This window comes from Dreissena polymorpha, chromosome 14, assembly GCF_020536995.1.
Source record: "Dreissena polymorpha isolate Duluth1 chromosome 14, UMN_Dpol_1.0, whole genome shotgun sequence".
NCBI classification, from domain to species: Eukaryota; Metazoa; Mollusca; class Bivalvia; order Myida; family Dreissenidae; genus Dreissena; species Dreissena polymorpha.
Genome location: NC_068368.1, coordinates 14,824,589 through 14,850,166, shown reverse-complemented (window position 1 = coordinate 14,850,166; position 25,578 = coordinate 14,824,589). Strand labels below are relative to the sequence as shown.

The 25,578-nt window shown below is 36.1% G+C and overlaps 1 protein-coding gene across 1 annotated transcript; it reads right to left on the bottom strand.

Moving 5' to 3' along the window:
• Positions 1 to 13,336: 13,336 nt before the first annotated feature.
• On the bottom strand, positions 13,337 to 24,848 carry LOC127857194 (mesenchyme-specific cell surface glycoprotein-like). The gene is made up of 10 exons (XM_052393610.1): positions 24,837 to 24,848; positions 22,655 to 22,769; positions 21,771 to 22,061; positions 20,815 to 20,947; positions 20,326 to 20,452; positions 19,585 to 19,699; positions 17,953 to 18,126; positions 15,694 to 15,932; positions 14,018 to 14,262; positions 13,337 to 13,523 (listed from the first exon to the last, which is right to left on the bottom strand). Exons 1-10 carry the CDS (start codon positions 24,846 to 24,848, stop codon positions 13,337 to 13,339), a joined length of 1,638 nt encoding a protein of 545 aa, XP_052249570.1.
• Positions 24,849 to 25,578: the final 730 nt, after the last annotated feature.

The following is a 25,578-nucleotide window of genomic DNA, read 5'->3' as shown; positions in this document are numbered from 1 at the left end:
AACAAAAACTGTGGCCTTTTGGTGCATTAAGTCTGGTATTTATAAGCTATTCTTATTGTTCGCCTACTCGCATGATTGGTCTGCTTTCACGTATCTTACAATCAGCTTAAACTAAGAGACTAATTTAGAAAATGGTAAAACATTGGCTCTAAAATCAAAATGCTTCCACCTACAATTTGAAACTTCATATGTAGATTCACCTTGATGAGGTCTTCACGCTATACCCATTTTTGGATCACTAGGTCAAATGTTAAGGTCACCGTTACCTCTCAAAAAAATCCTTGCAAGCTTTCATATATTCAAAACTGCACCCGCAGCCGAGCGTTGGCTACCGTTATGCGGTGCTTTTGTTATTGAACTCCGAATAACTATTTTTAAAAGGCGACACTACAGGAACTAAGATCGACCGTTGTAATCAGCACAAAGTGTTCTTTGTGTATATATGCGCTTATATGGCTACATGAAGAAAATAGGAACACTTTCGCATGATTTGTTTTGGCTTAAAATAAATTATAACGGTATATATTGATTAACAAATTGAAATAAGAATAACAAGACTATTGTCAAGTAATATAAGTCCCCTACCGGCTCCACCATTGTCAGATTTTTTATATATATTTGTTGCCATAGCAACCAAAATTTTTGACGTACGAACAAAATTAAATGACGTGCATAATGTCCTTATTGCCATCTATCCATGTTACAAGTTTCATGAAAAAAATATTAAGAACTTTTAAAGTTATCGCAGGATCCAGAAAAGTGTGAAGGACTGACTGACTGACTGACTGACTGACTGACTGACTGACTGACTGACTGACTGACTGACTGACTGACTGACTGACTGACTGACTGACTGACTGACTGACTGACTGACTGACTGACTGACTGACTGACTGACTGGCTGACTGACTGACGGACGGACACACAGAGCGCAAACCATAAGTCCCCTCAAGTGAAACCGGTAGAGGACTAATAAATGGATATAACGTTTCTTCCAGGTATAGCTGAATGTCGTTACACGTTCGTGATCGCCTTGCCAGAGTCGGTTTCGAAACCAAAATGTAGAGATATGCTCCTGTCAGAAACGCGTCATACTCACACATCACTCATAGTAATTGTCTCTCGATTAGTCGGCTCGGGTACTACTTACATGTACCCCGGGTACTCTTAAGTATACTTAAATGTACCCCGGATATGGCAAATAAACTAACACGTACCGGCAAATTTTGTTTTATTCCCGACTGAAATCGGATGTCGTAAAACGCCCTATGGAATACGAAACAAAATTCTCTTTAAAAAAACACACTTTCTCAAAATCCTTTTTTGAGCAGGAGTTTCGATAATATAATTAATTTGAAAAAAGCCGACAACGACAAATTTAGCGGTTGAATTCACAGGTACGTTTTAGTATATTTTCCGTACCCGGGGTACATTTGAGTATACTTAAGAGTACCCGGGCTGTATACATTTAATTAGTACTCGAGCCGACAATGACCAATCGAGCTGATAGACGAGGCACATTGTATTTCTGAATAAGGTGAAGAATTCAGATCCGAATATCAGCAACTGTGCCAGCTGGGAAGCCCCGTTTTGGCTTTAACAGCCGCAAGCATAATACAAGTGAAAACATATATTTGTGAAGTCTTGCAATTAGACCCCATGATCACAAACATACCATTGCAATCCCCAAACCAAGATAACATTTGCATTTAGTGTAGGAAAAGGGAAAGTAGTGAGTATGAACAAGAGTTGAAATGGTTGATAGAACATCTAAACGAGAAAGGGGAAATTGTCTAAAGGATTTTAGCATAGTGTAGTTCAATTTATACAGTTTCAAAGACTTTTGTCGCTTTGTAGGAACTATACGATTATCAGTATTATGTTTCGATTATTATTATTTCTCACTCAGAATGAGTTTCTCAGCCTGTATTCATGATTTAAATTGTGTTCATGTACGGGCCTCATATGGCGAATTGGATCGAAATAAACACCTTCCATATATTCTTTTAAAAATGTGATATTTAGTAATATTCTTTGTTTGCTATCAAACACATTTTTTATTAAAGGATACATTTCATAACGTTGTGCAAATCATTAATAATGTATACAACTGCTAGTTTTAACATACACATAAAGTTCATTAATTTGTGTACACTGTACAGAACTGAAAGCTAAAGAGTGATGTGGTTTGTTGTACAACAACAAGTGGTTATGTGTAACCTATTCAAAAAATATTTCGTTCAAGGTAATTCAAGGTAAAACGACAAATGCACTTCGTGTCTTGAGTATGTTTATTTTCAAAATGTACAAAGGTGGTTTTACCGCACAAATTTTACACATTTAAGAGGTAATCGCTCACCTTTATGTCTAATTAATGATAATTTTATGCATTAGCAAAGATTTAACAAGAACAACTCAAGTTTAAATTAAAATCAATTTGATATAGGAAAACGACGTTAAGCGTTAAGACGTAATCGGTAGATTACGTCTAATTATTTGGACTATGTGTCGGGCAATCTACCGTTAAGAATGTGTAGACAGATTGATTGACAAAGGTCAATAAGTTTAACACCATGGTTGTTTACAATATTATCGGGTGAGGCCCGGTACAACTTTCGCTTTCGACTTTATGTGATATTGTAAATTTAACAATCGCTGAAATGATTTTATTAAGTTTTGTTTGTTTGTATATTTATTCATGATTACATATTTTGTAAATCATGCCACTCTTTCTATGTTAAAGGGGCCGTCCAACAGATTTCACTTTTTGGTAAATTGACAAATTTAAAAAAGTTTCGTTTTAGTTATGATACTTTTGAGTAAATAGTAATACTGGCCATTTACCATGCTCTTAAATATCTATTATATGCATCTTTTTGATGATTTGAAAACTTAAAAACTATAAAGCGTCGTGCGACGCGAAACGATTGATTCATTTGGAAAGTTCTGTTGTTTTCGTTTTATTTTGCGATACTACAAGGATTGGTTATATTGGCAAATCAAAGTACTGAAAGTACTGGTTTGACGATATTTTTGAAGAGGATGGATATATAGAGGATATTTGTTGGATTCGGTGGAATATCGATTTTCCCAGAAAAACAGCGAAAATATCGATATTTTCTCTGTTATTTTTCACTGTTTAAAACAGTGAAATACCAGTTTATTTCACTGATATTTCTGTATAAATCACCGGAAAACATAAAATAAATAAGCATCCATTTAAGTTAATCTACATCACCGCAATTGTGTAATTTTTATTGCTTGTCATTTATCCGCAGGTCAATAGTTAGTGGCTGTGGTGCAATCGTTTTCATGCTTGGACACTGCACTCCCTTCAATGAGATTTATTTACCTAAATATCTCATATTTGAACTTACAATTCTTTTGGGAGTAATGGTCCAGACAACTGGATAAAACAGCAACAATATGCTAACCCATTATTTTTCGAGGAACATAATTGACAATTCCTGTGCTAGCCCCCAATCACAGTACGTTGGGGTATAATAATAGTCAAATTTTGTTTTTCTTCTCAAAAGATTGTCGTAGATTATAAGTTGAGGAATATATCATCCAAACTACAACTTTTAGAAAGCCATTGATTTAATTTATTTTTATTGATAAACAAAATTTTGTAACAATCTATACTATACAAAGATAGCTTTAACAGCACAACGTGGCTCACCTGAAACTGATTGTTTCCTAGTGGTGTTAACTAATTTAACATGAAGATCTAGAAAAAAAGGCATTGTGAGTATGAACAAACTATTTGCGTCTATCCGATCTAGTTGAGCCTTGTTACCGAGTTCCTACTTTTATTTATTTGAACAATTTGATCAACTGCCATGAAGACCAGGTAAAAAATGTAAGTGTTAACATAGATTTTAATGATTTTAGTTATTAATCAAATGCTTGGAAGCACATGACCCACTTTGGAACGTGACCTGTTAATCACTGAGACTAGACCTTGTGACCTAAATGTTGAATATGCTACTTTCAAGCTTGACTTTGAAATCATTTAAAATAATGTTCTAACCAATTTACAAGTGGATCAGAGAGAGAATGTGACCACTAAAGTATTAACAGACCTTTTCTTATATTTGACCTAGTGCCCTAATCTTTCATAGAATAAGAAACCCAAAATGACATAGAGGTGACTAGTTTCATAAGAATCTGGCAAAGAGGTGACACCAAAATTTAAACATTGTACAATGATATCTTATGTGTTCACAATAAACTTTGGATAAAATACAACAGACAAAGAGTGATAACAAAAGCTCACCTTGTCACATCATAACAAGTGAGCAAAATAACCAAAACTATGACATCATATAATTGCTCAGTTACTTCCAATAACAATAAAATGTTACTTTTGAAACAAATACAATACCTTCCCTTTCTTACTACAGGCTGTTCTAAAACAAGATAGCCCTGTATCGCTCACCCAAAACTCCTTCTATAGTGTCAAAAACTTGTGTATGATTTGACTAAGTTGTAACCTAGCTTTAGCCTGCACATGACCAACTTGCAAATTCAGCTTTTGATTTGATTCAGATGGACATTGTAAGCATTTTTCATGAAAATCAGGAAGATAATGTGACCTGTAGAAAGGTAAAGGAAGTTTTCTATATTTTGACCTAATGACCTAGTTTTTGACAAACTACCAACTTTCAAACTGAAACTTTATTTCATCGAGATAACATTCTTTCCAATTTTCATGAAGATCTGGAAGAAAATGTGACCTCTGGAGTGTTCACTAACCTTTTCAGTGATTTGGTTTGTTGACCTAGTTTGGACCACATATGACCTACTTTCAAACTTAACCTAGAATTGACCGATATGAACATTTACCAACATAAGACAAACAAGGGCTGTTTGTAAAACATGCATGCCCCCCATATGGGCTGTCAGTTGTAGTGGAAGCCATTGTGTGAATACATTTTTTGTCACTGTGACCTTGACCTTTGACCTAGTGACCTGAAAATCAATAAGGATTATATACCAGTCATTATCAATGTACCTTTGAAGTTTAATGGTCCTAGGCGTAAGCATTTTTGAGTTATCATCCGGATACTATTTTACTGTTTTGAGTCATTTAGACCTTGACGTTTGACCTAGTGACCTAAACATTAATAGGGATAATCTGCAAGTCATGATCAATGTACCTATGAAGTTTCATGATCCTAGAGGTAAGCATTCTCGAGTTATCATCCGGAAATCATTAAACTGTTTTGACTCACGGTGACCTTGACCTTTGATCTAATGACCTGAACATCAATAGGGGTCATATGCCAGTCATGATCAATGTACCTATGAAGTTTCATGATCCTAGACCTAAGTATTCTAGTCACTGTGACCTTACCCTTTTATCTAGTGACCTGAAAATCAATAGGGTTCATCTGCCAGTCATGATCAAAGTATCTATGAAGTTTCATGATCCTAGGCTTAAGCGCCCTTGAGTTATCATCCGGAAACCATCTGGTGGACGGACCAACTGACGGACTGACCGACAAGTGCTAAACAATATAGCCCGAACAAGCCACATAAAAAATGCAGCATAACACATTCTAAAAGTAAAAGACATCTGTGCAATGATATCTTTTCTTCAAATGGTAAGATGAACAAACAAGAGGGCCTGAAAGGACCAAAGTCGTTCACCTGAGATAACAAGATATTATTTGGACAAATATTGTGACCAAAATTCATGAAGATCGGAAAATAAATGTGACCTCTCGAGTGTTAACAATGTTTTACTATAGCAATATAAGGAAAAATGCCCCACCCCCTGACAGCCATGTTTTTCAACCAATTGTAACCATTTTCGAACTGATCCAAGATATCATTGAGACTTATATTCTGGCCAAATTTTATGAAGATTGGAATATAAACGTGGCATCTACAGAGTTAACAAGGAAAATATTGACGGCTCACGACGGCCATAAAGCGATCACAAAAGCTCACCATGAGCACGTTGCGTGATTACACTCAATGCGTTCAAATTTTTCTCACATGCTTTGCCATTGACCTTTATAGTATGGATGGCTTTGTTATTATTTATTGCTATCATGTACCTGCAATATTGTGTGTATGTTTACAATACACAAAGCATATGACATAAATAGACTAATTGAGCTTATAATAATCTGATTACTATAGCCAGGTCAATAAAGGACTTAAAAACATTTTTGTTGTCCTGATTTCATGAAGACTTGAGATATTTATGCACATAGAGTTTCGAGATATGGGATTATCCACAAATTAAAAGTATTTTGATCTGTGTTGTGCAGGCTCTTTTTCCATGACTGTCAAAGTGAAATTTCCATGTGAAAAGGATGTCAATTTTTTCATTCAACCATTGTGTATAAAGAACGGTTCTGCATATAATTTGCCATTTTGATAGGAGATGACCAGGGTGACAGAGAAAAGGAATATGCATTTGAGATCTGGTCAGGACTCCATATAAAAGTGGTTATATTTAAAAATGTTTAATTACCACATGACCACGGACTCTAGATCTCCGTGACATGACTAAGGTACTCAATTGATCTAGAATGAACATTTGAACTATATCTTTTTAAAACAATTAAAAAATAATATTTGATGTACAAATTTAATCTACCAATGTGTACAGATACTACGTAACATATAGTTGACTGTATTGAATGTAGGAACTAGTTAAAATATCCATTAGAAAAAGAGATCAGGATATGAAATATTCATTGCCTGAAGCAAAGACCCTGGGGCTATGTTTATATATCTTTAAACACACTGATTAAAGAAGTAAAACGATACATTGATACAACAGAGGTAAAATCATTCCCTCTGAACAATATGATACATTATTATGTATCATATCTTTTCATCTGGATCTGGATAGGTACACAGCAGGATGTTTAGGTGTGCGCGCTGCGGGAGAGATATAGGAGTTACTTATATTCATCATTGAAGTTACAGTATGATCTCATTTGATATAGATGTACATGATTGTATCAAGCAAAATATATTAAATAATTATCAGTATTAATTCACTGTCATGATTTCAGTATCATTAAAATGATTTCAGTAAAGTCTCTCATTCATATGCATCAATTGTGTAAATATCAATATAAGTATACTACATGAAAACATTTTTGAAACAATGGCTGTTTGTAAAACATGCATGCCCCCATATGGGCTGTCAGTTGTAGTGGCAGCCATTGTGTGAATACGTTTTTTGGCACTGAGACCTTGACCTTTGACCTAGTGACCTGAAAATCAATAGGGGTCATCTGCGAGTTATGATCAATGTACCTATGAAGTTTCATGATCCTAGGCGTAAGCTTTCTTGTGTTATCATCCGGAAACCATTTTACTGTGTCAAGTCACCGTGACCTTGACCTTTGACCTAGTGATCTGAAAGTCAATAGGGGTCATCTGCGAGTCATGATCAATGTACCTAAGAAGTTTCATGATCATAGGCGTAAGCATTCTTGAGTTATCATCCAGAAACCATTTTTCAAAGTTGAGTCACTGTGACCTTGACATTTGACCTAGTGACCTGAAAATCATTAGGGGTCATCTGCGAGTCATGATCAATGTACCTATGAAATTCATGATCCTAGGCATAAACGTTGTTGAGTTATCATCCGGAAACCATTTTACTATTTCGGGTCACCGTGACCTTGACCTTTGACCTAGTGACCTGAAATTCAATAGGGATCATTTGCGAGTCATGATCAATGTATCTTTGAAGTTTCATGATCCTAGGCATAAGCGTTCTTGAGTTATCATCCGGAAACCATTTAACTATTTCGGGTCACCGTGACCTTTACCTTTGACCTAGTGACCTCAAAAGGGGTCATCTGCGAGTCATGATCAATGGATCTATGAAGTTTCATGATCCTAGGTATAAGCGTTCTTGAGTTATCATCCGGAAACTATTTTACTATTTCGGGTCACCGTGGCCTTGACCTCTGACCTAGTAACCTGAAAATCAATAGGGTTCATCTGCGAGTCATGATCAATGAACCTATGAAGTTCCATGATCCTAGGCATACGCGCTCTTGAGTTATCATCCGGAAACCGTTTTACTATTTCGGGTCACCGTGACCTTGACCTTTGACCTTGACCTCAAAATCAATAGTGGTCATCTGCGAGTCATGATCAATGTACACATGAAGTTTCATGATCCTAGGCATAAGCGTTCTTGAGTTATCATCAGGAAACCATTTTACTAGTTCGGGTCACCGTGACCTTGTTCTTTGACCTAGTGACCTCAAAATCAATATGGGTCATCTGCGAGTCATGATCAATGTACCTATGAAGTTTCATGATCCTAGGCATAAGCATTCTTGAGTTATCATCCGGAAACCATCTGGTGGACGGACTTACGGACCGACATGTCCAAAACAATATACCCTCTCTTCTTTGAAGGGGGACATAATAATAATGTAGCATGAACCAACAAGAGAGGCAACTTGTTATGTCACAATTTGGCTGTGTATAAAAAGTGGTACCTAATTATCTCGCTAAACATGGGTCTAAATTACGTTTAAAAGCTATTTTCTGATTCGAGTCCGAAATCATCCAATAAATAAAGTCGAGATATTTATCTTGCGAAACATGCAGTGCCATGCCGCATGCAAGCTATTTATAAAGTAAATATCGTAAATCAAAAAGTTTGTTATGTTTTGTTTCGCGGTCATAGACAGTGTTCATGGCTGAAAACGATGCAATATTACTTTTAAATCATTAATGCATTAGTTTTTAGCAAGAAAGAGGTAGAATATTAGTGTAAAAATATTTTTTTATTTAAACTTGTGTCTGATACAATTTAACGAGTGGTATCGGAAATTACCGATTGTACAGATGTATCGACAGACATGTGCAAAACGAAAGAATAGCTTGCATATTTCAAGTTTATCAGCCTTGAAATTATCTATTAATCAAATGAGAATCGAAATCATTAAAATATAAACCAGTAATGTTCATTAACACCAAAATCTTTGGGCACAACCATCATATTTTTGGAAACCGTGACGTATTGTTTTTCGGAAACCGACGATCGGTAATTTCCATAACCATATGGAAAATTTCATCACTGACAAGTTTCGTTTCTAATGTTTTTCTCCAATATTCTACCACAAAATTATTGTATTCCATTACACAAATGAATGACAAGTAATAATTCCTTGATTTTCGGGAGGGACACTGTCTATAAATGCTTAAAAAACGCATTAAGGCTAAACTTAAGTGCATAAAATATTGAAAAATAAATCATAATTCAAGTGTAGACAAGTGTTCGTTTTATCCGATATATTCATTCATCCACATTGCTCAGACACTTAATTATATTGGAAATTATTACGAATATCTGATAAAACTTGCATTATTTATTTTTATCTATAAACTTCCATTTCATACATGTTTTTTTTGATAAACGTCGTCAATTATTAATTGTATATAGATTTCTCTATAGTTTGAAAAACATTTAGGCAAATATTTCTCATGTAAGATAAAATGCAAATAATTAATAAAATATTCCCTTTAATCAGTATGTTGGTTTATCGGTAAATAACAATATCACTTTGAACATTGAATTATTTAAAATTTATAACAAACATTAAATGTTCTCCGAACAAATGATTCATAACACATATAACAGATTGATAGGAAGATATGAACAAATCAAGGTTGCTAGATTACCCGCCTAGAATGGTCCTGTTAGTATGGAAGTACTTGATATATAAATTTATTAGCCTGTCAGTGTTGTAAGGACATAAAATATTTTATGAATGTCTCAAAGTGTAGAATTATTTTGCATTTAGTAAAAGAAAAGCAACATATAACCCTTAAGTGGCTGACAAGTACTTGTGGCTGAATACAACTCAAAAGAGGCATTATGCTTCTTGAAAATAAAAGTAAACATCATTATATATGAAATTCTGATCAAAAGTGTTATTTTTAGTGAATAGGGGAAATACATTTTCAAGAATAAACAATATAATTATAAATGTTTTGGCGAAGTGCATCATAGTATTATCATAGTACCAGTTTTGGTCTAAAAATCCAGTAACATTTTTTAAATTTCATAACCCCTTGTTGCAAATAAAAATTCATGAAACATAGAATTTTCAGAGTAACCTATTAAAATAAACTATAAAATGCTTTATTAGACCCTAGATATTATTTTTGCAATCATATTTCATGAATTACAAATGTTTTAAAAAATTATTGTTTCATGATACTCATGGTACCAGTTTTTTGTCAGAAAATGAATTACATTTTTTTTTTAATGCGTTACCCCTTGTTGCCAAAAAATTCATTAAAATATAATTTTCAAAGATATCCTTTAAAACAAAAAGAACATGCCTTCTTAAACCTTAAATATTATTCCTTCAAGCATTTTACATCAATTATTTATGTTTGAAAAAATCATTGCTTCATGCTAAATACTGTTTGATATACTGTAAATAATGTTACTACACATCCTAGTAGTGAGTCCATCAAACTATTGCAACCGAAACACCTGGTGTGCCAAGGCACCAGCCGAAGTCAAATGCCTTCTGAAGTAGTGCATTTTACTATGTATATTTGTATGCACGACGCGCGAGAATGTACCACGAAATATCGCCCTTGTGTAGGTAGCCCAAAAGGCGATATATCGTGGTAAATATCACGTGATGGAATTGTGTATCGCGCACAATATCGTGTGTCGCTTCGTGTGTCGAGCAAAATATCGCCTGTCGCTTTGAGTATCATGCAAAATAATGTGTGTCGCTTCGTGTATCGCGCAACATATCGTGTGTCGCCCTTTGAACGCGAGACACGATATTTTGCGCCATATACGAAGCGACACACGATATTGTGTGCGATACTCAACTGTACATGTAAATGCTTTGTTTCAATAATGTCAAAGTATGAATTATTCAAGACGAAATCCACTCACCCATCCCATTTTATTTCAAACTATGAACGAAAATCTTAAAACTGTTTTTGTGTTCAAAATATCTGATAGTTCTATCGAATATGGTCAATGAGTAACGTCCACATCTCATCATGCCAATTTTCATTGCCTCAGCCGATGGCTTGAGCATAATTTTATTTTCGCAGCCGATGTCATGACCATCTAATAAGTAACCACGGCCGTTGTCTTGAGCCGTTTTTCCAACCCCACTCGAATTTAGATGTTGATAAAAATGTTGTGTGTTCATGTGGAATGTTGTAATTTGAAATAACCGAGGAGAAATGATTAAATATTTCAATAAAATGTTGTTCATATTTATCTTTGGTCTAAATCCTGTGTAATAAGAGTTTGACAGAGAGAGAGTGGTGATTTTTGTTTGATTTTTTACCACATTCAAACGGATTTCTTTAAAAGTAAGCAGCTAGGAAGGTAAGGATAACGTTCACACAGTCCTTCTTACTTAGGCTCTCAAAGAACACACGCAACTCTGCTCTATTCAATAAGTAAAATATAAAGAATAGGGAAATACTTACACTCCGCTTTTACCCGACATGTATACACTTCCGCAGCCGATGGATGAACCGCAGACGATGCTTTAGTCGATTGCACGGTGTGATATATTTTAAAAAAAAAACTGGTAGCAAGATGAGTTGCAGATAATTGGTCAGTTACCACATTTTAACTAACTCTTTTGTCCTGTTAATTCTTTTCAGCTGAATTCCACAGTGAAAATGCCCATAATATCACTTTAATACGTGTCCTATACGTTAGATTCGTCATGTTTCTATATAAAAATCTGGCATGTTAGTTTCGTCATGTTTCTATACTACAACCCTGGCATGTTAGTTTCGTCATGTTTCTATACTACAACCCTGGCATGTTAGTTTCGTCATGTTTCTATACTACAACCCTGGCATGTTATTTTCGTCATGTTTCTATACTACAACCCCTGCATGTTAGTTTCGTCATGTTTCTATACTACAACCCTGGCATGTTAGTTTCGTCATGTTTCTATACTACAACCCTGGCATGTTATTTTCGTCATGTTTCTATACTACAACCCCTGCATGTTAGTTTCGTCATGTTTCTATACTACAACCCTGGCATGTTAGTTTCGTCGTGTTTCTATACTACAACCCTGGCATGTTAGTTTCGTCATGTTTCTATACTACAACCCTGGCATGTTAGTTTCGTCATGTTTCTATATTCCATGTTTCTATACTGCAACCCCTGCATGTTAGTTTCGTCATGTTTCTATACTACAACCCTGGCATGTTAGTTTCGTCATGTTTCTATACTACAACCCTGGCATGTTAGTTTCGTCATGTTTCTATACTACAACCCCTGCATGTTAGTTTCGTCATGTTTCTATACTACAATCCCGGCATGTTAGTTTCTTCATGTTTCTATACTGCGACCCCGGCATGTTAGTTTCGTCATGTTTCTATTCCACAGCCCCTGCATGTTAGTTTCGTCATGTTTCTTTAATACGAACCATGCATGTTAGTTTCGTCATGTTTCTTTAATATGAACCATGCATGTTAGTTTCGTCATGTTTCTGTAATAATAGTCCTGTATTTTTAGTTCGTAATGTTTGCGCCTTGCACAGTGTGGTCATGAGCAACCACTAGTCCACTAATGATGCCACGAATCCTTGTGGACTTTTTAGGGTATAGAGTAGCTCCTTGCCAGACTGCAGAAAGCTACGTCCTGGAACTACTCTGGGCGCCTATGAAATAAAACCCATTTACGTATGACGCGACTATGCCTTTTATATTTTTATTGGACACAGATAATCAACAATTTACGTTCGATTAGTTGTTGTCAATTTCGAAATTGATGCGTTAGGTTTACAGTACGTTTGAAACCGTTACATTATTGTACTCCTGACATTCTGCCATTCCTACGCATTAGTCACAAACTTAATACCGGTAATAAAGTGTCGTTATTTGATCTGTTATATCAGTGACATACCAACAAAACCGATATTCGATAATCGCTTTGATTCCACTCGTGTTTACTGCGAAATGTTGTATTTAGACATATTGCCCGACTTTTCGTTATATTTCAACCAATAAACGCCGTATTGCAATACTTAAAGACGTGTTATAACGAAAATTATTGTATGTTATTTCCACGAAAAAAGACGAAAGATTCAAATCACAACACACTTCAGGGTGTGCTTTATACATTCAACTTTTAACCAAGACCAGTGTTGCTTACAATAAACATCATCATCATCATCATCATCATCATCATCATCATCATCATCATCATCATCATCATCATCATCATCATCATCATCATTATCATCATCATTCTTATCGTAAATATCACCATTACCATTATCATCATCGTCGCAATCATAACACCCACAAACAGCAGCACGCATAATCATTGACAGTTACATTTCTCCATCATCATCACATCAACCACCAGCACTCCCGCATCCACTACTATCTCTGTGTACTCACGAGAATCATCGCGGACGTTGACCTTAAGAACGGTGATTGTTCCGCTAATGCTACAGCTGGCGATAAGAAGTGGACTTCCGTTAGGACTCTTCTCGGCTGGAACGAACCTGCGCATGCGCAAACAAGTTTATATAATGAGTCATTCAGAGGAATCTATATTACCTGTTTTTAGATTCCAATTACGTTTTTCGTCATTTTCAAATAGTTTTAATACACATTGGCATATTTAAAAAATGAGTTGATGGTAGACAATGCTAAAATAAGATTAACATTTTCTGTAAGCAAAGAATAAATAGTCGTTGCAACATTGCGCAAAAATCCTTAAACAAATAGGGCTTATTTACTAAATAAAATGATAATTAAATCGCCAGATGATGATAAAAATCTGTGCTTTATCTGTGTAAACAATTATTATTCGTTAGTTCAGATGAGATTATAACAGACCGTCTTAGCTCTGGAGAGCTTTTTCCACTCCTATTTATAAAAACACTAGCGCCTAAAAAGCTCTGAGTTTTTTAATCGTTTTCGCTAAATGGCATTCCGTTTAGCGCAGTGTTTGGAGTTCAAGGAAACATGCGAGTTAAGTTGGTGGTAGCCATACCGTACAGTTGGGTTAACTGACACATCTTCGGGATCCAGCATGCTAACGGCACGTGCTGCGTACAAGTTGTTCCACGTGTCATTCAATCGCGTGACTCCGTGAATTAGCGTTTCGAACTTGGGGGCGATTGCCGCCAGTCTTTCATCGATCGAATAAACAGCGATGGTTCCCGATCGCTCGTTGCCGATCATTAGTAACGTTATATCGCCGAAATGACCCACCGCGATGCTCTCGGTTTCTGGGCCCTGCACACAATATGTTAAATATATGAGAGTCGTTATTGGAAAACGGCGCTTAATGCATGTGTGTAAAGTGTCGTCCCGGATAAGTATATACAGTCCGCACAGGCAAATCAGGAATAAATACTTTCCGCTTTTTTGGAATTTGTCATGTACAAAAAGACTCAACTAATCGAAAATACAGTTTATGCGGAAAGTGTCGTTCCTGATTAGCCTGTACAGAGTGCACATGCATTTAGCCCCGTTTTCTCAGAGCAAGGTGAATATACATGTTACTAGTATTTTTACTGATCAGCGTTTAGTTGACTATGCACATCAAAATTATATGTTTTAAAACACATGCTTAAATAATCTATTCTTATTTTTCTTGCAAGACTTGTATCTTAAACTTTGATAACTTAAAAAACGTTTTAATTCTTATTATGTTATGAATATTTATGTGATTATGGTAGTAGTGGTGATGGTGGTGTTGATGATAATTACGATGGAGATTGCGATGGAGTTGATGATACCAGTGATGAGATGGCGATAGTTATAGTGATGGTGATGACAGCGAGAATGGGGTTAAATCATGTAACCATTATTTTTTTATTACATGCATTACCCCGCCCGCATCCAAAAGCAGTGAACGGGGGAATACTTGATTCTGGACGGGCCAGAATTTGGGGTTAATACATTCACAAACGTTTCTCAAGAATAACTCCTAAAGTTTGTTCAATTTACATCATTCAATTATTCATTCTTTATTTTTATTATATTCATTTTGAGTGTAGATTGTTTGAAATCGTATGGTATACATATAGGTAAAGATATGCCCTTTTCCAATTTAGAAGTTCCATTACATAAGTATCTCAATGTGTTGCAAAATGCGACAAATGGCGTCGGCAGATATTCGCCACTACTATGACAAGCTCTTTGCATATGGGATTCGTTCTGGAAAAAAATTGGGCGTAATGCACGTTTGCAGTCCGCACAGGCTAACTAGTTACAACACTTTCCGCTAAAACTGGATTTTCCCAAAGAAGAGACTTTCTTTAAACGAAGAATACTTTACAAGCGGAAAATGGCGTCCCTTACAAGCCTAAACGGATTGCACAGGCTAATCTATGACAACCATTTACGCAAATGCATTATGTCCCGTTTTCCCAGAATGGGACCTATATATATTAGTCGCGTTCTGAGAAAACTGTGCACAATGCATGTGCGTAAAGTGTCGTCCCAGATTCGCCTGTGCAGTCCGCACATGCTAATCAGGGACGACACTTTCCGTCTAAATTGGATTATTTGCTAAGAACGACTTTATTTAAACGAAAAATGTCATAAAAGCGGAAAGTGTCGTTCCTGAATAGCATGTGCGGACTGCAAGGCTAATCTGGGATGACACTTTACGCACATGCATTATGCCCACTTTTCTCAGAACACGACGCATATATTCACCTTATCATCAGAACGTTGGTCGTAGGTCTGAGCCACAGTGTTAGCGCTCCCGTAGTCGGTGTTGAACAGCTTGGGAGCCAGCTGTGCCGTCTTCCGGGCGATCTCGACCCCGCTATCGTACACGAGCTCCATGGTGTCGGCGCGCCGGAAGGAAAAGCTGCGCGCCCCGAAGGCATATAGTTCGTCGTATTTGTTGGTGGAAGCGTTCAGTCCCATCGCCGTTGACACTTTAGGTCGGCCTAAGGATAAGTGCATGTATAATCATGAAGTGTTTTTACTATAATTATTAAATGAAATTAATTAAACGTATATACATAATATTATAAATAACGAATTAATAAATAATATAATTTTATATATAATTATGTTATTTTTTATTTTCATGATTAAGAATCTTTGAGGCTGTTTCAATTAACCGTCTTTCGATTCACAATGATTGAAACGCAATCTGATGTTCGAGTCTTAACTTACGAGAGCTTAATAAAAGGGGCTCGAGCAATTTTGGCCCACTTAAATCAATAATTTTTACACGCACAACTGTATTCACTAGGGAAATTGCGATAATTTACAAAAGATACGTGAATTATAAATTATAAATGTGTGTGCATACTTTTTTGGTATTTAGTGCATGAATATCTTACCTCTGTATATGTTCAGGCCAAAAGCAAAAACAAATGGTTCAGTAGGTATTCGTGAACGAAACATTGAAAAAAAAAATAACCATAACTCTTCGAACGAACGTATTGTAAAAAGGTGTGTGCCTTAACTTATACGAAATACATGTGAAATACCCCATTGAACACTAACCAAGATAAGCCGACGTCTGCAATGCGTGTCGGGTGGCAGGATCACTTTCTATAAAAAAAAATAAAGCTCGCTCTGGCAAAACGGGGCGTAATGGATTTGTGGGAAGTGTCGTCCCAGATAAGCCTGTGCAGTCCGCACAGGCTATTCTGGGACAACACACTCCACTTTAAAAGGATTGTTTTTTTTAAATGGATTTTTTTGTAAACGAAAAACCACTTTAGGCGATAAGTGCCGTCCCTGAATAGCCTCTGCGGATTACACTGGCTAATCTGGGACGACACTTTACGCACATTCATTCATTAAGCCCCATTTTCACAAAGCGAGGCTTTTTTAAACGTTTCACGATGGTTATATATCATAATTATACAAATGTGAGCATAACCAAATAGTTTATCGAGACTAAATCATGATTTATTATTACCTTTTAAATTGAAATGAAAAGAAGACACTAAAACAGCGCGTATCAAACCGGAAATTCAAAGTTTGCTAACTTTCGTTACTTAAATTTATAGTAAGGGGTTCTGGGACACTATCCAGGTCCTAACACAAATCAGTCTCATGCGCTGAAGGATTTCTTAATGTTCGAAATAAAAAAAGCATAGATATTGGAAAAGCAAACAAATCGGTGCCTCAGCCGGGAATCGAACCAGTATCGATTGCTTGCAAGGCAGCCAAGCAAACTTCATACCACCGACACTTCCACCGAGGTGACGTCAAGTTGACGTTGCTTTCAAAGCGTGACATGAAACGATGCACTACACAGCCATATGACGTTGATTGTACCCAGTACGTCGTGGCAATTCATTGTGTGGCTTCCGTAATTGCTATACAGTATTTTCTTGTATAAACCGGCTCCGAGTATTGGAAACAAACAAGAAATATCCAAAATTAGGGATGTCTAGTATATTTATTTCTATATTTAGAATATTTCTTACAGAAATTTCTTTAAGCAAACAGCGCAGACCCTGATGAGATGCCGCATCCTGCGGCGCCTCATCTGGGTCTACGCTGTTTGCCAATGCCTTTGTTCTAGGCGCTAGGCATAAATGGGTTAAGCAACCTGAGGCAGGCTTGTGCATAGATTGGCGAACACCAGAGAACACCGGCTGCTGTAGACGTTTAGAGAAGTTAAGCATGCAATCACACACGTACACACGTTAAAAGGTATGCATATTTAAGCAACGCTCTGGGACAAAGGGCCATAATATATGTGCGTAAAGGGTCATTCCAAATTAGCACGGCAGTCCGCACAGGCTTATCAGAGACTACACTTTCCACTACTATGGTATTTTTCGTTAAAGGAAGGTATATATTTAGCAAAAATCTTGTTTATGCGGACATTGTCGTCGCTGATAAGACCTATCGGATTAAAAAGACAAATCTAGGCCAAAACTTTGCGCCGATGCATTAAGCCCGGATTTCACAGAGCGAGGCATAGTTATTAAAGGTTACTATATAGACCCGAAAGCTGTGAATCATTCACCCTTGCTTCCTCGGTGAAATATTTAAAGTCTTTGCCCTCCCCCTCGTTCGCTGTTATGATGTAGTCAACGCCGCGATGCTGGAAAAACTTAATGGAGTCCGGTTGGTACATTCCCTTCACCTTCCAGTGACGCGTGTGCATACCTTAATAAGAGACACGATTATCCACCAAGTTCCAACCAACATTTTGGGTATGGTGGACGGGCATTGTGTGATGTGGCGCTCAGACGTTTTATGGGCTTTTGTCGCAGTCAAACAGTGGGTTAACAGTCAATTACATTATGCCCATGTACCAAACTGTAACTTTGGATAAAGCAAGCTCACATTGATACATTGCTTGCGTAATTGCGTAATAGGTCTGGCGCTTCAACGTCAATGTCACTTAAATTAAAAAGGTTTGCGTTCAACAACGTGTGTAGGAATGGAAGCATTTCGTCTCGCCTTATAGTGCATAGTTATTAAATTGCATTAGCCTTCTTCTGGGGACAAAAAGGCTTAATAATTTGCCTAGTGCATCCAATATTAGCCTGTGCAGTCCGCGCAGGCTAAACAGGGACGAAACTTTACGTGTCAATCGTATCATCTCTTAAAAAACCGTCTTCTAAACTAACAATTTAACAAAAGCCGAAGAGTCGTCCCTAATTAGTCTGTGCTGACTGCAATCTGGGATGAAACTTAACGCATGTGCGAACTGCCCAGTTTTCCCGATAACGAGACTAGTTGGTAGCGTTCTGAGAAAACTGGGTATGATGCTTGTGCGTAAAGGGTCTTCCCAGATTAGCCGGACGACACTTTCCGCCTAAATTGGATTTTTGCTTAGAAGAGACTTCATTTAAACGAAAAATGTCATATAAGCGGAAAGTGTTGTCCCTGATTTGCCTGTGCGAACTGAACAGGCTAATCTGAGACGACACTTTACGCAAATGCGTTATGCCCGATTTTCTCAGAACATGACTCAATTGGTAGAATGTAAACAATGGATTTCTGGCAGAACCATTGTTAAATATATCTAAAAGATTTTTTTACTCAAGCCATGTTAAAGTCACTTGCTTTAACAGTTACATATGGAGCGACTCATGTTAAAGTTTTGCTAAATGATGCAGTTAAGACACTTAATTTTTAAAGCTTCTTGCATTCTTCCTTTCGCATTGAAGTTCTAACTCTGTGATTAAGTCCTTCCCTTGAAAGCTCTTTTAAAGTAATTCACAATTTTAACTTAAGATATATAAAGTTCCAACATGTTAATATTGTAATTTTTTTTGCCTGAAAGTTATTATTTAACTCCTATAAAAATTACATTATATTTAAATGACACTACTGGGGAAACTGTTTTAAGTGCATGTGCGTAAAGAGTCGTCCCATATTAGGCTGTGCAGTTTTCAATACTTTCTGATAAAACTGGATTTTGATAAAAAAGAGACTTACTTTAAACAAAAACTTCAACAAGAGCGGAAAATGTTGTCCCTGATTAGCATGTGCAGACTGCACCGGCTAATCTGTGATGACTCTAACCGCACATACAGTATGTCCAGTTTTTTTCAAAACGAGACCCATATTATGGCGATACGAATTAAACCAGTTTTACAAAACGCTAATTGCTACCATTATCTTTGTCGCTGGCATCCATAGTGTAGACGTCCCAGTACTTGAACCCAAGACCTTTTATATCAACGCTGGTTTCGGGGCTAAGATCTACTATTGCAATGGCATTGTTTTCCTGCAGAATACCAGTTGTACAAATACTGTAAAATCATTTATAATTTAGTTTATTCTGAACAAACAAAATAGGAATTTACATCGTGCATTATGTTGAATTCGTTGATCTGGCAACCCACGTAATCAACATTCAATTATATATGTGCGTAAAGTGTCTTCCCAGATTAGCCTGTGCAGTCCGCACAGGCTAATCAGGGACGAAACTTTCCGCCTAAAATGGATTTTTGCTAAAGAGAGAGTTTATTTAAACGAAAAATATATTAAAAGCGGAAAGTGTCGTATCTGATACGCACATGCATTAAACCCTTTTTTCATAGAGCACGGCCCATTCCAAATATATAAATGATAGACTGGGTTGTTCAATCAATGTGTTGCAAAACTGTGTTTCGTATTGATTTGGGTCTAGTGAGTGTACGCTTGAGCCTTATACAGTTACATACAATATGCTATAAAATCAGGTCTTACAGCAATCCACTCGTTTCCCTGATGTAGGATAATAGGATAAGATACGGCCGCTGTCCTAAAACTAAAAGCAATACACGCTCAGGTAGCGTTTCTGTACATGTAGTTCTGTTTAGTCGTATGGAAATTTTGGACTGATCGCTATGGACAGGTCCTAGTACTAACCTGTAGACCGATATAAGCTATGGACTCATCGCTGTTTAGAGTGATTAACTCAGGCTCAACATCATTTGAGAACACGGTGTTAGTGTTGATGTGACGCACCCCCTCGGGCTTAAGGTCGCTAGTGTACCTGTTGGAAAAATAATGCATTTAGGTCTCGTCATGAGACATCTGGGCTTAATGCATGTGAGTAAAACGTCGTCCCAGATAAGCCTGTGTAGTCAAAAAGCTGGAAATATTATAGTTTTTGTTCAGTTAAGTATAAAGTTTTAGCTTCAAAATGCGGCATAACATTGCCAATCAAAACATTCAGTGTATTTTGTTATGAATATTAATAAATATTAAGACAAATTGCTCATTGACCTGGCAATCGAAATTCAAGACTTCAGGTGTATTTAGCAAGAAAATGAAGTAATGACCTTGCGTTGCACATCCTAAACTTTGAAACGTGAAATGTTAAAGATAAATAAAACGTAGTAATGGCATACAAACCTGGCGTTAAATTCATCGAAATTCAAAACGTTGAGCGTGTACGTCCCCTCGGGTCCATCGGGAAACTTCAGAATACCAACGCCACCGGGGTTGTCCACAAGGGTGCCCGTTTCGTCATCATCGTAAGGTTCCGCTTCGATGAAAACGAGAAGCGTCCGGCAGTGCTATAGGGGCTGGATCATGTCCGGAATAACACCGACTGGAGAATGTATAAAATCGGGAAAGCGTTTGCAAAATTGTCAATAGATTATCCAATCAGTCAGCTTTTTTTAGCACGTATATAATTTACAAACGAGACTCGTATCTTAAATTTTCATGTAAATTCATACAGTCACCGTCCAAAACGAATAATTATATGCTAATGCGGTAATTTATATCGATAGTCTGATTAAATAAGAAATAACTTATGTACAATTGTACTTAACCCATTTATGCCTAGTGTCTAGAAAAAGGGCCTTGGCAAACAGCGTAGACCCAGATGAGACGCCGAATGATGCGGCATCTCATCAGGGTCTGCGCTGTTTGCTTAAAGGAATTTCTGTAAGAAATATTCTAAATATAGAAATAAATATACTAGACATCCCTAATTTTGGAAATAAATTGATTAAATTTAGAAGGATGGAAAAGTCCACTAGGCATAAATGGGTTACTCGTACACATATTCGTACAACCAGAGACAGGAATCGAAATTTCATACTACATGTACTTACTCACATTAAGCGACTAGCTATGAGTATAATACCTACGGCAAATAAGGTCGCAATTATATTGAGTATTGGATATGGTGTCCGAATAGCGACCGGGAGGTCACGGGTTCGGTCCCCACTGTGGGGGCGTCCTTTTGCTCTCCCTAAATGACACCAAGTACTGGTTCTACTTAAGAAAGAGAATCTAGATCGTTTAAAAAGCCGTAGGCTTTTAATGCAATCGAGCTTAAATAAAAAGGTTTCAACTACCTCGAATAGTATGCACCAAATCTAGGGAGCCGGTCTGGCGATTGTAGAGTCTGTACACGTTAATATAACCGTCCTCACGTCGCGTTTGGTTGTCAAAACTGACGAACACGTGGTTGTCGCACACCTCGACGTCTGTGACGTCAACGCTTGCAAACGACGTCTTGAACAAGACGCGCATGTTGTTTACGTCAGCGAAATCGATGACGTGAATGTTTGTTGCACATATATAGCGAAAAAGAATTAAAGTTCGATAGTTTGCACATAATGCATTCAAACAACGACTTCTGACATCTGACGTTAAAATATTTTTTATTTATAGTTTTCCTTTATTTTCATTTTAATATGAAGGTTACTTCAAAGATTACTTTTAAATAGTTAGTTTCCGCTCAATAATTTATGGCGGCATTGTGCTAAAAAAATAATAATATTTTTTTTTTTTGGGGGGGGGGGGGCTATAATGCAGACCTAGGGTGAGATTGCATTTGGGGCACTGTTGGGTCAATATCATTATTAGCAAACATAGAAAAATGGTTTCCGCTCAATAGCGCGAATTTGGATTGAGGTGTTGGGCAGTATTGTTGTCCGTACATAGCTAGATACCTACCTTGCGTTCAGATATACCTAAATTCAGCTAAATTAATTGAGAAAAAGTTTATGGTCTTGTTTCCTGGCATGGTCATTTGCCTTGTTATAAATGATTTTTTTCAGCTTAAAGTTTCAGAATAACATATCAACAGTACAGATACTCAACATCAAATATATCTTTAAAGTCATTCATGTGGTGACTGCAGAAAATGCTACTAATACTATCAAAGCGGAATAATACTCCAGCGCGCTATCTTGGACAGCTCTTGTAATAATAAAGATATTATATAGGTACTTACCTACTGAGTAGAGAAGCTGCCCATCGACGTCATAAGCTAACTGTTCGACTGCGTTCTTTCCCAGCGCGTATTCCGCCGTCGGTACGGCAAGAACAACGTGGACAAGACGTCGAAACTGAGGTCAAACGCCGCGTCGGCGGGTCCGATGATTAAAATGAGTGGCATTAAAACACCGAGCATCATTTTATAAATATGTGTTTAATATTATTATTATTATAATCTTAAAATAAGAATTTTCGACCCAGTCCTAGGTCTTTATAAAACTAAGGTAAACGTGTAGAAGAAAGTGCGAACATACAGACTCATAAACAATATTAAAATGTCGCCGATTTATAATAGCACGGATTCCTGTACGGTTCGTATACTTGATGTCCACAGGGTGTGATTACATTTCATGGTTAAAATGTCCTGAGGAATACTGACGCCATAAACATATCATGATAAATTTTGCAAATTGTTACGCGTGAAAGTCAATGCATTAAATTGCCTGATTTTACCCACGGATTTTAACTGTAGAGCAACCTTTTAATGACAAAATTACAATTAAAAAATTTAAAAGTTTTCTGCACCGAAGAACGCACCAGCGTCCTTCAAATGACGAGGCCAGTGCCACAACAGTCGGCCATTCGGGCTGTTACATATGTGTCGCGTTCTGAGAAAACTGGGCATAATGCATGTGCGTAAAGTGTCGGCGACACTTTACGCACATGCATTATGCCCTGTTTTCTCAGAACGCGACTCATATTATCAGATGCTATATACTTGATATAAATGATCCACGTGTTGTAACAATATTTAAGAAAAATGACAGAATCATTCCAAATCATTTACCCGATTTGCGTTTGTAGCTCTTTATAGTTTCATCAATTTTTATTGATGATAATTTATGAACGAAGCTATACTTTCGGTATCACTCTGGATCAGCAGACGATTTATTCCAAAATTAAAAATCTACGGAGGAGTCCGGAGATAGCCGATGTATCACGATGGTTTCAGTATGAGTCTACATCATTAGTGGCATTTCGCTCACTGTTAATCAGAGGGGGTAATCACGTGATAGTCAAGATGGCGACCAAATACTGAAACAGTTATTTTTCGCCGTTTTATACCTTTTATTACTTCTGTTGTTTTTTTAAATGACGCTCACTTTCCAGCCATATCAGTAAAAATGTGATTAGCGTTTATTTCGTATTTAAATTCGCTTAATATCTCGACTTTACTCCCCGCAAATTTTCTTAGTGGAGTTCTAATTTGGTCATCCCGCTAAGAAATTTCGCACCGAGTAAAGTCGATATATAGAGCGAATATTACTATGAAATAAAAGCCAGTAACTTTCTTCCTAATATGGCTGGAAAGTGATCGGAATAAAAAAAAACACGTTATAAAGGGTATAAAACGACGAAAAATACCTGCCTCGGCATGGACGTCGCCATCTTGTTTGTCATGTGATTACCCCATCTGTTAATGTTATAGTGTTTTATTAAAGTTTGTTTATCTGTGACAAAATGTTTAAAAATGGTCGATAAGACAGTCTGTAAACAAGTCCCTTTGTAACGTAACAGCCCCGCCATGATGTAAGAAAATATAAGAAATATTTATTTAACCATATAACATAAATATAATGTTATATAATGTAAAATAAAATGTTACAAATTTAGTTACATCAGTAGAGATAAATAAATTAATTAGTTATTTATTCATATAACATATTTTGTATCCATATAACATAAATATAATGTTATATAATGTAACAATATGATAAAAATTTAGTTACAGATAATATTAATAATGTGATAGGAATTTATAAGTTAAATTTAATTATCATAATTGCATTTCAGAAATTATCAAGAGATGTTTTAATAATATAGCAAAATCATAAGTGCATTTTATAAATTAAAAAGATGCTTAAATAATGTTATAAAATGTTAAAAATCGATTTAGATTAATATTTATAAATAAAATAAATTTTGTAATTATTGATACATCTTATATCATAATAATAATGGTTCTATAAAGAAAATATTTGAATGTTGGAAACTTTAATAACATAAGTGAAGTTTGGAAATTTTTGCCATGATTATAGAATTTGAATTAATTATTATTTGTTAATTGTAAATAATATAAGAGTATACATAAAATATAACTTTAATTATGATTTCTCGCAAGCAATAACAAGACATACCTTTACATACATGGTTAAAGTACACTAGATTAACTATTTGAAAGGTCAAAGATGAGATACTCTTGACGAATGAATATGTTATTCAACGAATTATATTAACAAGATGTCCAAGTGTCATTTGGAACAATTCTTTATCGGTCAACCAATCAGCAATTAACATTTGATGTGTTTCTGTACCACCAATGATGCACAGCGAAAGCGGCTAAGGGAACGTGTTTTTAACCGCATCGGAATATTCCGATTTACGACATTAATGTCAACGAACGCCTTTGGGTAAATAGTATCGTTGCTGAAACTCAGCTCAGAAAATGAAAATGGGCGCTTCTCAAACTGTTCTATTACGATGGCTGCTTTTCAGCTTTTAAAAGTTCAAGTATTTAAAATTGTTTATGTTATTTTATGGTGATATTGTCCATTGTCAAAATATTATTAATTTACTAATTCATTACTTCAATATATTTATATTTTTTTGCGATAAACAATGTATATGTCACTATAACATACAATGTGCTGTGAAACTGTAATTAATTATGAATACATGCTTTCTGTATATATGTTCTGCTCTTCTATCCTGGAGGAAAAAGGTATATATATAGTACTATATATATATATTAAGGAAACGCTTTGACCAAGCCAATCAGAAATTAACAAGTATTCAGTGCAACGCTTTTACCAATCATATATATTATAAGAAATATTATTATTTTATGTTTATGTGTATTTCGACATACAACGAAATGTT